We start from the raw sequence: 17,646 nt of genomic DNA, 5'->3' as shown, positions 1-17,646 counted from the left end.
CGCGTTTAACATTTACGTTTGACAGTTGTACATATAATATAAACACGTTACCTTTCTCGTTGTAATGATGAACACAGAAAGACGGCAGTTATAAAAACATGATGATCATTTATTCTTCGACCGGTCGGAAATGATTCTGTATTTCAAGGATTCAAAGTTGCTACATGGTTATTTCTAAACACTCTCGCTTCCCTTGACTCTAACCGAGAATCGGTCTGAACCCCTCTGCTTCTCTGATCTGACTCCTTTCGCTTCTTCTAACTGGCTCATTCTGATTTTGACTTCTCTAACTAAATTCATAATTCATGACGTCATTGCATGACCGATAACGTGTATATGAAACCCATGTCATGAATCCTTCTCTAACCTAATTTTACGTAACTCACTTTACAATAACATTTTTCCATTTTCTTTGTTTCATAAAGGAATTTAACCTATTTGTTATTTCTGAAACCCATATTTCTATTATGTTTTCTTTTTTAAGAATGTGAATAGTTTCCAGCCAAATTTATATTTATTTAATATTTTTACAGAATCAACAATTTACTGGACATTCCATTTATAATAACATTCTGTGTTTATTTTAACTTATGATTGAAATTTTCAATTCCAAATCTAGCTTCGCAAGTTCGAATCCTTGGCTATCCTATTTCATATTTACATTTAACTAATTCCCTATTTTTTTTACTTACATGATCAGCCCTTATCATGTAACATTATTATAATTATTTATTATTATTTTTATTATTTTTATTATTTAATATTATTATTATAATTATTTTTATTTAATAATTTATTTTTATTTATTATTATTATTATTATTATTATTATTATTATTATTATTTAATATTATTATTATTTAATATTATTATTATAATTATTTTTATTTAATAATTTATTTTTATTTATTATTATTATTATTATTATTATTATTATTATTTAATATTATTATTATTTAATATTATTATTATAATTATTTTTATTTAATAATTTATTTTTATTTATTATTATTATTATTATTATTATTATTATTATTTAATATTATTATTATTTAATATTATTATTATAATTATTTTTATTTAATAATTTATTTTTATTTATTATTATTATTATTATTATTATTATTATTTAATATTATTATTATTTAATATTATTATTATAATTATTTTTATTTAATAATTTATTTTTATTTATTATTATTATTATTATTATTATTATTTAATATTATTATTATTTAATATTATTATTATAATTATTTTTATTTAATAATTTATTTTTATTTATTATTATTATTATTATTTTTATTATTATTATTATTATTTTTATTATTATTATTATTTAATATTATTATTATAATTATTTTTATTTAATAATTTATTTTTATTTATTATTATTATTATTATTATTATTTAATATTATTATTATTTAATATTATTATTATAATTATTTTTATTTAATAATTTATTTTTATTTATTATTATTATTATTATTATTATTATTATTTTAATTATTGATTATTATTTTAATTATTTATTATTATTATTATCATTGATTATGGTTATTATTTTAATTTATTATTCTTAATATTATTATTATTTTGATTATTTATTATTATTATTTTAATTATTATTATTCTTATCATTATTATTACTTTAATTATTTATTATTAGCATCATTTTAATTATTTATTGTTGTTGTTGTTGCTATTGCTGCTGTTGTTGTTGTTGTTGTTGTTGTTGTTAACATTACTGGTATTTTTATTCTTTAAAAAACGACAGAAAAATGAAGTTTAGTATTAGAACAGATACTACACCTTGCTCCATTTAACTTAAAGGTTCATAAAAAATTCAGGAAATCAACCAATTTTAATGAAATCTTCAGTAGTTATTAATTATCAATCACGGAATATAACCGACCCATTATTTTTTTTAATCTTAGAATTATTATTTTAGTTAAACAAAAAATACCTTGACCAAATGACTAAGAGAAAACGCATGAATTTACTTTTGCTTTTTTATTATTAAAATAAAGCATCGTAGACGTTATCAATAAAATTTTTTTGTACTTACGCAGCTCTTTTACTGCGCTGAAGTAATAACGTTATTATTTAGAAAATCATTCTTAACATGAGAGGGAGGTGTTTTGTAATTTTTTCTGTACTTTCATCTAACAATTTAATAAACAAAAATATCATAAAAATCGAATTTAACTCGAAAATATTATTTTTAAAATAGCGCTGTAACATAGATACACAAGCACCAGAAATTCTGGGATTAAAAAAAAATTCAATATTTCAGTAATATTACGAAACAAGCCTTTAAAGTCCGTGTTAATGAAATCAATATAACTTGAAAAAACAATTCTGTACTTTCACTTAACAATTTAATAAACAAAAGATATAAAAATTGAATTTAGTCAATTTTTCGATATTTGTCGTCCGAAGGATCGAGCTTTAAAACGAATTTGTTCCAATGAAAATCCGTCGCCTTTCCCGAAAGTTTTAGGCAGACAAATATACATGCATACATACATACATTTGAACAGACAGGTGAGATTTATATTATAGATTATATTGAACGCAATATATAGTAATGATTTAAAAAGTAAAAAAAAAAAAAACAGACTTGAGCACCACCACCGAGAATCGAAAACAAAACGTTCAGCTCACGATTTATTTTTGCCTCTGCTGTCACTGACTGGGCTATGAAGACATGTTTACTGGTGGCCTAAAAATTAAAACATGAACCAATAGCTACTACGTTATGCATTCGTAATGCCGGCGTTCGACCTTTACCTTCAAATTTCATTTTAAAAATTTTCACACTTTTTCACCGATTTTACCGTGCTAAAATCCAAATATAAAGTTTAGCATGGATTCAAATACCTTATATATGAAGTTTCATGTTTGTAAACCAAAAACTCTTCGAGGAGTTTGGTAGGCAAAATTTTTTAAACAAAAATATATACGTACAAACATAAATATATATGGAAACAGTTGTATGTTTACTATAAACATTTTACGCAAATATTATGCAAGTATAAATCATGTAGAATATCTGCATGAATATAATTACACGTAATAGTTAACTCTAGATGATCATCCCATAAGAACACTGAATAAACTAACGGGCAATTAATTAAAATGAATGTTTAACAGAATATGCAAATCAGCTAGATCTTTTGCTAGTGAATTCAATTCCACGACTCATATATGAGAAAATTGCATTTCATTTTTAATTAAATAGGAGTATGATGATTGCAACGTCTTGTCAGACGAGTGCCACTCCCTCAGACACTTAAAGTCCATGAGCCCAAAAATGACTTTCTTTTTTAGTTCTACCGGTGAATTCACACGCTCAAGCAGGCATGACACTGAAGATGGTCATTGAGATCAATTATTACATGCTTCCAGCATTTCACAACTTTTCCACCGCCACAGAACCACGTTTATAGACAAATGCCTGAGGGAGTATCTATACACAGATGATGTTACAAAGTCTTAGCTTTGCATGACAGCTAAGTCTCTCTCGATTCAAAATGTTGAGATCTAGCAACAAGCAGGAGCAAGATAGCCAGCAACAAGTTAAACTGCAGACCAGCTTAATGCGGGTATTGGTCTCCCGCTTTATGGTTTTTTAAATCAGAGATTTACTTCTCCTAGAAAGGTTGCCTTCACCACGGCTTATAGGAATCCTCTCCACCCCAACACACACACACACACACACACACACACACACACACACACACACACACACACACAGTGCTAGTTGGCCGTTGACCCCGAAAAAAGGTTCATTCGCCCTTTGGAAGGTCTTGTTTTTAATCCTTCAGGGAGACTAGCCATCGCCGGTGACCCGACCATGAGGCAGGTAGCACTGGGTTACATGGTACCAGTAGCATATGACATGACCTGACATATAGGAGTATAGATATATACAATACGAAAGAGAAAAAGTGATGAATGAATAAAAAAATATTTGTGTTGTGGAATGGCAGTCTTTATTATATTTAACGTCTATCTACCGCTATGTTTGTTTGTCCGCTATTTCCCAAAAAATAAAGTTATGGTAGTGTTTGTGGAATGGTTTAGCTGTAGAATCGCAACATGTGTTTTGTAAATATGGAGCGTGCTATATTTTACATCTTATGTTCAAGATAAATTAGACGGTAAGTATTGTTTAATTAATTGTTATGTGCGTCACTGGTACTGGGTCAATAAATAATAACGTTAGTATTTCAGCACGTTCTGTATTCTGCATAAATACGTGTAAAATGATAAAGCGATCAGGCATGTTTTTTTTTGCGCAATTCGTGAATACGTTTTCTAAAAATACTTTTCTTTATATTTGTTTTGTTTTTTATTTCTTAATACGCACAATTCCATTTCATTAATGAAGGTTTTTATTTCTTAATACGCACAATTACATTAATGAAGGTTAAAATCTGCATAACATATTGCGGTAATCTGAAAATGTTGCAAATAGTACGTTATCGATGTAGATTGCGGAAAATTCCATATGAATTTTGAAGCATTTAAACTTTCCAATTGAATGTTATACTTGCGAAAAAATTTTGTTCAATCAATAGCATGTCCTTTAAACATCGCGTAAGAAATTGTTTAAAAGTTGTACGGAGAAGAAGAATAAAAAATAAGAAGAAGAAGTAAAAGAAAAAGTAAAAGAAGAAGAAGGGGAGAAGAAGAACAGAAGAAGAAGAGAAAGGGGAGGAAAAAAAAAGAAGAAGAAAGAAATAACGAGAGAAATGCCAGAAAAAGAATAGAAAGAGATTGGTCTACCAGTAATAAATAAAAAAAAAACTTCGTTTACCTTCGTGGGGCGATGAATGACTGAATCTGGATAACTGTGGAACTTCTTTTTTATGTGATCTTGGACCAAACTTGCAGCTAATGGAGATATGACTATATATTACCAATCAAAACAAAAATAGTGAGAAATTTGTGCTGTGAAATATACAGGGAGACTTCAGCAACACGTGCTTCGATATGTTGAAAAAACAAGTAACTCTGCAAAGCGTCTAAATATAAAATGGGCTCAAGACAATGGTCATCCACTGCTCCGAAAAAAAAAATGCGTACCCGGCAAAGCCTGCCATTCCACACACACAAAAAAATTATCCATTAAAACAAACAGTTAACCAAGACGGAAAATCGAAATTAATTTTGAAACATTTCAACCGTCGAACTGCAAGTTATACTTGCGAAACCCCAATTTATTAAATCAATAGCGTGTCCCTTAAGTGTTCTGTCACAAATTGTTTAAACGTTTTACATATGCGAAGGATACGAAAAAAAAAACTAATGATAGAAAAAAGAATTGAAAGCCATAAGTCTTCCGGTCATAAAACCAGCGGTGACGGTGAAGTATAAATGAATCTCGGTAGTGGAATAATATAACGACAAAAAAAAAAAAACACGAAGAAGAAGTAGAAGATTGCGATAATCAGTGTCGTATTGCTGTGAGCTCGACATCATCTTGTTTTGTGTTTAACCGTTCGGAAATATACCGCAAACTGATAATCCCTTAATCCGAGTAACGCAAACGGACAGCTAATGGTATTAGCCGGACTTTGCCTAGGAAGTGTTCATTATTTTTACGAAATGAAAACAAAATAGCTAATGTTAAAGATATTTATCTAAGAAGTAAATACAAACGACATTGCTGTAAAACTTGTTACTAATTTAGAGAGCTTCTTTTATCCAATTTTTACATCAAACAAGGCATAGTGTCACTTTGAGTTAGGGGCTACTATTGAGGACATAAGTTGCAGGGCTATTGTGAAGGAAGATGAGTAGCAAGATGTTTGTTCACATTACATTTTAACTTCTGTATGTCAGTACAGTTGGGAAAGTAGAGTTCCGGTAGGAAGTTCCAAAGTCTAGTAGTTCTGGGGAAGAAACTATTTGAGTAGAAGGTTTTCTCATACTTAGGGATCTGTTTAAGGGTGGGATTTAGCTGCTTTTCGGGTTTGGCAGGTGTATTTACGTCGAGGGTGTACAAGATTACGTTTGGGAGCGTAGGTGGAGGAAATAATTAGCGAGAAAAATTTGTGTTACCACCAGTAGCAAAGACGTAGCTCGGATGGTGACGCTTCTAGGAATTTATATATAAGCATTTATTATAACAAATCAAATGCGACTGCAAATATGAGCAAAACTTACATAATATCGTGGCTAGTAGTCTGATCAAAATTAATTTATATGTGACGTCTGCGTTTGCCAAGCTATAATGTTTTCCCCTAGAAATGATATTAATATATGCAGAGAATAAATAATATTTGTATTATTTTATTTCTTTCGTAGTGGAATGGGGACAAAAATGGTTGGCCACATTCAATGCTGCTAAGACTAAGCTTGTTTCCTTCAATAACTACAAGAAACCTTCTCTACCACCAATAGCAATGGCCAAGAACACATTGCCTGAAAGTACTTCTTTTAAACTCCTCGGCCTAACGTTTACAGCGAATATGAACTGGAATAGATACATTGAGAGCATTGCCAAGGCCGCTGCAAGGAAGGTTGGCTCCCTCTACCGTGCTAGAAAACTACTTACGCCTGACAGTATCCTATACATCTATAAGGCAACCATTCGCCCATGTATGGAGTACTGTTGTCACATCTGGGCTGGTGCATCTGCTGCTTGTATCTCGCTCCTGGACAGGGTTCAAAAGAGAGTCGCCAACCTGATAGGTCCTGAACTGTCATCTAGGCTTCGGCCTCTGTCCCATCGACGAGATGTTGCATCCCTCTGCCTGTTCTACAAATACTTTAATAGTGAATGCTCTGACGAACTGCAAACACTTGTACCTCCCCGACGTAACTACCCCCGACAAACCCGACAAGCTACTAAGTCTCATCCTTTTACAGTAGAGATCCCTAGGTGCAAGAAAGCCTTTTACTCCAATAGTTTCTTCCCCAGAACTGCAGGTCTTTGGAACTCCCTTCCGGGATTCTGCTTTCCCAACTGCAATGATATGCAGAAGTTCAAGTGTAATGTTAACAAACATCTTGCTACTCTTCTCCTTTCATAATGACCCCGCAAATTAAGTCCCTAATAGTAGCCCCCTGCTTCAAAGTGGCACTGTGCCTTGTTTGGGGTGAAAATTGAATAATAATAAAAAAAAACTCGAATGACGGGATTATAGACATATGTTAATCTAAATTACAATTGAAATATACAACTTTCTTAATTTATGCAAAATGGAATAAGTACTTAAAATGTTTCATAGATAAGGAGACATACTTGTCTTGGAACTTTCGTCCAATGTTTAGCTGACCTTTAGGTTTTTGCAGGTCACACTCGGTGTTGTGTGAAAGTCAGAGATTAAGTAATACCCTGATTCGCTTTTATCTAATACATTTAAGTAGTGACTTCACACCTAAAATTAAAGATTGGTTTGTTAAATTTGTGAACGTGCTTGCTTGTCACCGTGTACAAATTTCTTCCGTACACAAATGCTTACCTGGAGCATGGATAAATGACAGATGTATTCGGTGGATTAAATGACGAGTAGTGAAAGGGATGATGAATATAAATAAGTAGTCGCACTGATGAGTTGTGATACAACGAAACAGTATTATATGTTGATGACTATATATATATATATATATATATATATATATATATATATATATATATATATATATACAAGTGATCATGTGAGTTAGGACAATGGAAAGAGATGATTGTTAGTTATAATGGGAGAATTACGGGAATTATATTAAAAGAAATGCTTTTGATTTTAATCTGACCTTATGTTACCTACTTGTCCGATTGAGCAACGAAACTTCGTGCAAGAGAATCCGGTTGGAAGAAAAACTGACACACTTGTCACGATCATCTGCAAAGAAATAATACTTTGTTGTCAATTCAATAAATTTGGCAATAAAAAAAATGAAACGAGCGTAAGTTTTCATGTCTGGGAAAAGGTTTACAGAAAGGATGGCACAGTAGCTGAGTATCTGTCTGATTTCGCCTCAAGTTGCTGCGTAGTTCGCGGACTTTTTATATATTATGGAAGTTCACACAAGACACAGGGATGCTGATTGAGAAAGAGGAATTCTTCAAGATCGATTCATAGGTCATCCCTTTTTTAAAAGATGGAATCGCTCAGCCGTTGAAGACAGGATTCAAGCAATCAAGCACGTCTCTCTCTCTCTCTCTCTCTCTCTCTCTCTCTCTCTCTCTCTCTCTCTCTCTATATATATATATATATATATATATATATATATATATATATATATATATATATATATATATACTTGTCACCCCTGTTTGTAAAAGATGAAATCATCTGCTCAATCAAGCAAGCATATCTATCTATCTATCTATCTATCTATCTATCTATATCTCTTCCATTGTTTCTCTCTCTCCCTATATATATTCACCTGCCATCCAAATTTTTAAATATAGAATCGCCTGATCGTCGAAAACAAGGTGCAAACAAGGTCTAATACAATGCAAAATAGCAGGAAATATTTCAATACCCCCTTTTACAGTTAATAGAATGTTCGTACCATTCACAAGAGAGAACAACGAGTGCACCAAATCCCATCCAGATCGCCCTGGGCTCCTGGGCTCTCTGAAAGAATCCTTGTGTCTTGTGGAAAGAAATGTTGAAGAGGATCCTCGGTGCAAAGCCTCTGGCATTGCAACACAAGATTAATGCCAGTGCTAGAACAGCTGTAAGATATCTTCTCAAGCTGTGCTACTATGCTAGAGTTGCGAGAAGGAAACCTCTTCTTCATCCTGCCAATATCAAGCGCGGAAAAGATTGGGTTCGTGAGATGGTTAAGAGACCTTTAACCTTTTGAACCAATGTCATTTGCTCTGATGAGTCGTGATTTGTATTATTTCCTAACAATGGAAGCGTATAGGCATGGAGGATTCCCCGAGCAAGAGTTTGACTATAAAAGACTCTAGCCAACACTGAAACATGGGAAGTTCTCTCTTATGGTATGAGTGCAATTTGGAGGGATGATCGCTCAGACATTGTAGATTGCGATGGAAACATCAATTCTATTACTTGAAGGACTCCTACCAATATTCTCGAGTCGTAAAATGAATTAAGTTAACTCAATTTATGGAAGACAAAGCTGCCTGTTGCTCTGCTAGGACGACACAACGTAGGTTGGGCCAAAATTGAATAAACTTCTATGGCTAAGATATTAAGCCAATTGAAAACCTTGGGGAATATTAGACCGGAACCTTTAGCATTATTGCGTCAAACGTGGCAAGAAATTCCTCAAAATGATATTCGTAAACTGATCAGTGCAATGCCTAGAAGGGTCCTAGCATTAAAAAGAGCAAAGAGGATGTCAACCAAGTATTAATTATTAAATTTGTGACTAGTTGGTTTTGTTCTATAAATACTACTATAATAAGTGTGGTATTTATCGGCATTAAGTATAAGTTTACTGCAATGGACTTTTTTAGGCACGTTGAAGACTAGACGTAAGATTGCCAATCTTGTTTTTATGGATTATTAATGTGACACAATCTGCAAATCAGAACATGTTTTCACTAATCGCTTTCAGCATTTAACACGTTTATTTCTTAATACGTTTATTTCTTAATACGTTTATTTCTTAATACGTTAACAGAAAAACGTATACAAATATGTAGGACTTTATTTCAACGAATCATAAACATTTCTTCATTTTCTCGATAGTCGGAACAATGGGTCGCAAAAAAATACATCACGCAATTCGTTATTATCCTATCAAGTTATAATAACAAACAAATATAGTTTTTTGCTTTTTTAGATTTTCTTTAGTTTCGCATTGACTGCCATTTTTTTAAACCGTTGATGCAAAAAATAATGTCGTTTTTTACAATTAGTTGAACGTCAAAAAATAACTTTATTTTTGCACCAACGTAATATCAGATATATAAGTTGATTCGAATAAATCGAAATTTATGCTTCAAATATTTTTAGATGAGGATTGATTATTGTATTATTTGCATTTTTTGGACTACTGTTCTCGTTTTTTATTTTATTCTCACAACGTTTCGACCGAGGTAATATCCTATTATCGCCAGGTGCATATGTTCAAAATTCTGTACAGAGGCCCGCGTTTATTATAAGATTTCGGACCAATAGCAAACATAGTTTAAATAAAGGCTTTCATTCGAAATTCCATATAAATTCCCGAGTCTAACAGATTCCTGCATTACGGCCAAAACATTGTGAGAATAGCACCTGACATGAGAACAGAAATCTAAATAATCCATTAAATACACGAATATAGTTGCACTTACCATGAGTAGAACCGGCTCGAAACATCGGACGAATTTCTGCATCAGTGACGATTGGATTTTCGACAGAAACTTTTTTCTGGTTCTCGCCATCTTAAGATTAAGAAATGTAAAAAGAGCCGCTAATAATCCTCCGATGCAACCGATTACAATCGTTGGAATGAATATCAGGATGTTTATATCGATCCCTTTATCGATCTGAAAAAAAAGGACAAGCTTATTGATAACCGGAATCTTCGTAAAAGAGTCATGCCGCTCAAAATATCTTGCCACTTCCACAAAAAGATAACAGTCGAGTTGAACTAAAAGTAAATTCTATTCATTATTCAAGAGGATAACATCTATTCATGTGGTTGGTTAAGTTCCATAAAAAGGTCGTGTTCATTATCTTTCTGTCTTCAGATGAATTGACACAAATAAATGTCCACTATTCCGCGATGAATTCTACAGTGGTGTTTATTATGTACTTTCTCTGGCTAGCATTGCGTGTTTTCATCGGTCACAAAATTAACACATGTAACCAAACCCAAAAACTAACATAAGCGCGCTGATTGCCCATGACTGAATTGGAGGCTTGCTTTACTAAAGTTATTTATTATTAGTGCCGATTTTTCTGTAATAGTTCTATCTGCCTGAACCAATAAATCCTCTATTGAATTAACCCCTTGCGTTAAATTAAAATTATTGAGAGGACTGAGGCAACTTGGGCTATTCGTATGTATGCTAATATATGAATGACACCAACACAATGGCCATCTAACAATTAAATCAGTTTGTCTAGGCGATGTTTAACTGCAGGCTGTCTAAAAAGTCACTTAAGGGTTTTAAACTTTAATAGGTTCTTTATTTTTGATGATATATTTCTGTAATTTTCACATAATCCGACTAAGACATTGGGAAGTGTTTTCACTAAAATGTAAAATTCAAATAATATTTATTTATGAACAAATGTTACCCATTCTCAGCTTCGCATATTTATGCTCTTTCAAAAATATTATTCATGACAGATTGCAGAATCTCTGGATTGCGATTTAACTCCTTTATTTCATTATGCGAGCTGGCAGATCTATGGCAACGTCAAAATCCAAACCCTGGAAAGATTGAAGGAAAACATCAGAAACGAAATAAGGAAGTTAAATCGCAATCCAGAGATTCTGCAATCTGTCATGAACAATGTTTTAGAAAGAGCATAAATAGCTGAGAATGGGAAACATCCAAAAAACATTATTTTTCATAGTGTTTGAATTTTGCATTTTTGTAAAATTTCCCAATGTCTTTGTCAGATTGTGTTAAAATTACAGCAAGGCGTCCTCAAAAATAAAGAAGCTATTTAAGTTCCAAATCCTTCAGTGACTTTTTGGACAGGCGGTATTTAATATGAAATTGATGACTGTAATCATATTTATACATAGGAGAACAATAATTTAGGCCGTTCAATAATTCCCGTCGAATGTTTTCTAAAGGATCCTACCCGCAACCTAAATACCACCACTGTTCGCATAATAGACAAAAAATTAAAACGAAAGGTTTTATGACATGTCCAAGAGAATGGAATCAGTTAATGTCATGGAGTATTTGCATAAAAGACCGTTTACTTTTGTGTTCTGCCTCCACATAATTTCAAACAGATAGATGAACAGTGATGAACTTCACAGTATGTTGAACAGCAATAACCACGTGAAGATCTGAAACGTATCCCTACGCACGGCTAGATCAGAAGCCAGAAAAGGTCAATGACGTGTGCGCTATCTATGAATGACTAGCATACCTTTTGTTTTAAAAATTACTTTTTTATAAGGTTCCTCGGTTCTATCTAATATGCAGCATACGAAGTAAAAAAAAAAAAAATCAACAATAAGCACTTTAGATGGAGAAATAACGTTTTTGTAAGCACACCGAAGATTTGAACCCCTGCCTATAAGTTTGTAGTCAGATGTGTTATTACGCCAGTTTTGCTATGGAAAAAAGTGCATCAATGTTTGAAAGGCCGGGAAGACGGATTGATCTTGTAGCACTAGTCCAAGTTTTTAACATACATAAATGTTTCCATTATTTCGCAGGCGAGCACTAAACCGTCAGAATAGACATAGTATCTCTTCGGTTCAAATTTGATGAAACTCCTTGAACAATGCTACTTTGGCACAAATGCAAAATGTTACAAAGACACTTAAATTGTTCATTGCACATACTTCAATGCCAATAGAAGACAGTTCAATTAAACGATGTTCACGCTTTAGATATGAAATGGACGAATGTAATTATATTCTTAATTAAGTAGACGATAATTAAGTCAGTAACATAAAATATCGTTGGGCGTTTTCATTTCTCCCTAAGGTGCGACACGCCAATATAGACAATTCTAAATGAGAATGATGTAATTAAACAAAACGCGAATAGAAAGCTTCTCTATAAATATCTATTTCTACACACTGTTCCTGCAAACAATTAAGTAAGTTTTTTCTCTTCTTCTATATAAAAAATAATGTCAGAAAATTCTTGCAAATTCTAAAGCGCGCTTTACAAAATTATACTGGTATTTAATCCCTGTTTACAAATTATTTAATTTAATCCGACTTAAATGTTTCTCTCAAATACGTACTCCCATAAAGCTTACACTCTTCTGTAATGTAGTCCTGCCACGAAACTAACGTTCACCTGATAAAATCATGCATATATTTCACTTATATTAAATAATAACGGGATATCAAAACGGTTCTATTTAAGCTATACTGTTTTACAATTCATAATACGTAGTATCTTTTTTCAGCATCATTCATCAGGAATGAATTACTGGACAACTCAAATTGGTACATAAAAGGGTTTTCCTCTTCTTCTGTAAGTAAGAAGATATACTAGATAAGTGAAAATTATATTAGGATAAGGCTAGAATCGAGCCCTGTAGGCAAGTATTAAAGATAATGGAAAATGGAATGTTAGAAAATCAGTCCATTGTTTACTCTATTAAAAATAGTTAAATATTGTTTATGTTAGAAAAAGAGTCGACTGTCCATTTATTTTTAGAAATTTGGCTATTAAATATGTCAGTTAAATGAATGCACAATGCGAGTTAAAATATATTGTTTAAAAATAAGTCAAAAATTAGAATTGAGAATTCTTTGTTTTGCCGAAAGTGTGTTGGGCGGACATGTGTGGAAAACGTGATATAGTCACGTTGTTAAACACACTTATGACGTCATAAACAAAAGAGATTTCTCAATATAGGAATTTGAGGGGTCGAAGTTAGTTAGTGGACATCACCGATCGGTCGATTGAATAATAAAGAAACAAACTATGTTTGTAACTGTTTGTCTCGTGTCGTCATTCCTTACAACCAAAAAGGTAAATGTGTTTTATCATCATCTTTGTACAAACCTTACAAGTATTATGTGTCCTCTTCCCCTCCATCATAAGTGAAGTATCTCCTCCCCCTCCTCTGTGTTAAGAACTTGCATCATATTTCCCAGTCCGTATTAATATAGAACCTCCAAGAATGATCCCAGTCTGTTATAAATGTCTTCCCTCCCTAATTATCATCGTCATCTGTTCTGAGTCCCCGTTAATGTGCCCCAATATGTTCCCCCTGCTACACAACAACATCAAACACCTAAATTGTCAAACTATACATTCTCTAGATATATTGCAGTACGCTCTAACAGTTTAATTCGAAAATAGATATATTGCAGTACGCTCTAACTAAAACAGTTTAATTCGAAAATATTCATCTATTATATAAATCCGATCCGTCTGTTTAAATATATGATGTATGTATGTATGTATGTATGTATTTAATATATGTCGGTTGGACTTTGTTTACATTTGACTCGTCGTCGATTTTATTTGTGAAATAATGTGTGAAATTGTCCACATCATCATCATTTTCTACTTCAAAAGTGATAGTCTTATAGCAAAACTTTTTTGTAAAAATAAGAACAAGATGTAAATCCGTGCCATTTTTTTTTCAATTGTGCCCATCACCATCATCATCATCCTGATCCTTGAGTATTTAAGAGTTTTGGAATGTTCCTTCATGTGTATTATGTGTACGTATGTATATGCATGCGTATGCATATGCGTATTTGTGTGCTACTATGTGTGTATGTTTGCATGTGTGTGCACATGCATATGTATGTTGGCATACATCTGTATGTATGCATGTGTTCATTTCCCTGTGTGTGTGGCATGGAGAGGGCTCCCGTGGGGCGTGCTAAGGGCAGCCCCTCTGGGAGAAGCGGATCTCTGATTTAAAAAAAAAAAACAAAGCGGGAGACCAGTACCCGCATTAAGCCAGTCTGCAGTTTGACTTGTTGATGGCTATCTTGCTCTTGCTTGTTGCTGGATGTCAACATTTTGAACCGAGAGAGAGATTTAGCTGTCGTACAAAGCTAAAACTCTGTAACATCATCTTTGTATAGATACTCCCTCAGGCATTTGTCTATTAAAAAAAAAGAAGCCCTGTGGCGATAAAAAAGCTGTGACGTATGTACGCCTGAAATGCTAGATGCATGTAACAATTAATCTGCCATCATTATATGTATCTATGTATGCATATGTGTATGTATATTTATATATGTATTTGCGTGTGTATATTTATATATGTACATGTGTGTTTATATGTATTTATATCTATGTGTATATGTATGTATATATGTCTGTGTGTATATATGTTTGTGTGTGTATGTATATACATTTATATATGTTTGTATGCATGTATGTGTGTATATGCATATATGTGTATGTATGCATGTGTGTATGTATATGTATGTGTACATGTGCATGTATGTGTGTATGTGTATGAATGCATATATATGTATGTGTATGTATATGTAGGTAAGAGTGTATGTATATATATGTGCATATGTGTACGTATATGTATGTGTATGTGTAAGTATATGTATGTATGTATTTGTATATGTGTGTATGTGTATGTATATGTGCATGCATACATGTGGGTATGTATATGTATGTTTGTGTATTATGCATTGTGTATGTATATGGGTATATATCAGCGTATACTTATAGACATGTATGTTTGTATGTATGTATGTATATATTTATATGTATGTATACCAATGACCGTCTTGCGTATGTTTGCATGTGTGTGTATGTATATGTATGTGTACGTAATGTGTATTGTGTATGTATGCATGTATATATATGTATGTATACCAATGACCGTCTTTAGTGTCATGTCTGCTTGAGCATGTGAATTCGCCGGCAGGATTATATGTCATTTTCGGGCTCATGAACATTCAGTGTCTGAGGGAGTGGCACTCGTCTGATAAGACGTTGCAATCATTATGTATGTATGTATGTATGTATGCCTAAAACTTTCGACGAATGTGACAGATTTTCACAAGATTGGTATAATTTTGAAGCTCGACCCTTCCGGCGACAGATATCGAAGAATTGGTTAAAAACAGTAATTCCTTCACCTTCAACAAGGCACTTTTCTACAAGGAGGGGTCGCTTTTTTCGCCGTCATTTTCAAAAGTCACCCTCTCTTTCCGATTGTCTAGCCTTAATTTTAACTTTCGCCACTTTCGATTTGGCGATGAACGCAACAGCAAAGACGTCACGTTTTTTTTCACACCCTTTTCCTCCTTTGTTGTACGGGTTCTAGCCTGACTGTCTATTACCACTTTTTATTCTCAGCACACACCTCCACACACCCGAGCAACGCCGGGCACCCAGGCTAGTTTTCCATAAAGATGACTCAGGAGCGATAGAGGCAAATGTAATCTTACCTTAATATGTACTTCTTAACTTAATTTTCTAACTTAACTGAAATGCTTGACGCTCACTGACAGAAACATCGACGTAAGATTTCGTTTACAAAAGTTTCTACGTGTTTGGCGGTGATTTATTTGGTGATTTATTTGGTGATTTATTTGGTGATTTATTTGGTGATTTATTTGCAAAGTTTTCACGAAGAGACTAATTAGAAAAAAAGCGTGATGTTATTCGTCATTTTCTTTATTTTGTCAACAGCGTTTGATCTGCTTTCCTTCTTGCTTCTACTTTACGTCACTCATTTCTGTTTTGCAGATCTGTATTATTACTAGGGCAATGACAACAGCATATTCTTATCGTTGTTTTGAGTATATATGCGACACATTAGACACAGTTAATCAACCGAGAACCACATTAGTCTATATAAAAGTGTAGTACTTACCAACACAACAAATGCCCACGTGTTTGTGCCTTGTATAGGCATGCGCGACAACAAAACTTGGGTTTTTATAAGTGGAAGTCTCGAGGTTGTCAGGAATCTACAGGCGCATGCGCAAGAGAAGGGATTGAGATAGTGGTATAAAAGGCAGGTCGAGTGAGAAGGTTGTTGTTGTTGTCATTGGACGTTACAGTGACGCGTGCGTTAGCAGGTGATTAAGAGGCTGTTTTTTTTTGTGTGTGTGTCAAGTCGCGCACCTCGGTGAAGATCATATAAATCGTGCACCTCGGTGAAGGTGAAGGTCATAAGCTATTTCGGCTATTTCGTTTTGTCTCTTTTCCTGGACAACTATGGCTGGGGCAAAGTTTGATTTAAAACTGATACCCGAATTCGACGGATCCACTTCTGTTGTCGACTGGGTCGAAAGGGTTGAGCTGACCTTCAACCTTCGTGAAGTAAAGGGGGTGCATACTGTGATTCCCCTGAGATTGGCTGGAGGCGCCCTAAGTGTATATCACTAACTTAGTGCCGTGGAGAAGGCTGATATTACCTGTATAAAAAATGCTTTATACAAGGCATTTGCCATGGATACCTGCACGGCCTACGAAACATTTGCCTCTAGGAAGCTCATGCCAGGAGAAACCGTGGACGTCTTCTTCGCGGAGCTAAAGAAACTTGCAGTTCTATTTGGCAATGGAGTGTCAGAGCAAACACTGGCGTATGCGTTTGTGGCCGGCTTTCCCACCCATGTTAAGCAACTGTTGAGGGCTTCCACCAGCGTATCTGTAACGCCCATGGAACATTTGTTAGAACGCGCTCGAGCCATTATCAGAGATGAGGAGGACCTGAGGGAACCGGTTGTAATGATGGCGCAGGCAGCCAAGACTAATGCTGAAAAGAGTCCTAGTTTGAGACCCACGACCAATGGGAGATGTTTCTGCTGCGGCCAGCGAGGCTATTTCGCAAGAAATTGTACTAACTAGGGGTGGGGGCGCCCGCGCTGTTTCCAATGTGGTAGTTATGGACATTTATCCCAGAATTGTACGGGAAATGCATCAGGGGGGAGGACGTCAGCGCCGCCCTGTTCCCCGGACAAGATTTAATTGAGGCGCAACCGACAGTAAATGTGTACGTGGACCAAGTGCCTTGTTCAGCTCTTCTCGACTCCGGGTGCTCACGCACCATTATGAGTGCCAAGTTGTG

At 33.8% G+C, this 17,646-nt stretch overlaps 1 protein-coding gene across 1 annotated transcript in view; it reads right to left on the bottom strand.

Moving 5' to 3' along the window:
• LOC145254658 (chloride channel protein C-like) overlaps positions 1 to 17,646 on the bottom strand; it is a 159,135-nt gene that overhangs the window by 50,505 nt on the left and 90,984 nt on the right. The window contains exons 9-10 of the mRNA XM_080113308.1: positions 10,278 to 10,472; positions 7,769 to 7,857 (exon numbers count right to left, since the gene is read on the bottom strand). Coding sequence (XP_079969434.1) covers positions 7,769 to 7,857; positions 10,278 to 10,472 — 284 coding nt within the window. The remainder of the gene's footprint in view (positions 1 to 7,768; positions 7,858 to 10,277; positions 10,473 to 17,646) is intronic.

The sequence above is a fragment of the Euprymna scolopes genome, chromosome 30, assembly GCF_053919585.1.
Source record: "Euprymna scolopes isolate OS-2025 chromosome 30, ASM5391958v1, whole genome shotgun sequence".
In the NCBI taxonomy this organism is placed as follows: Eukaryota; Metazoa; Mollusca; class Cephalopoda; order Sepiida; family Sepiolidae; genus Euprymna; species Euprymna scolopes.
The sequence above is the reverse complement of the archived record's forward strand: the minus strand, read 5'-3'. Positions and strand labels throughout refer to the sequence as shown.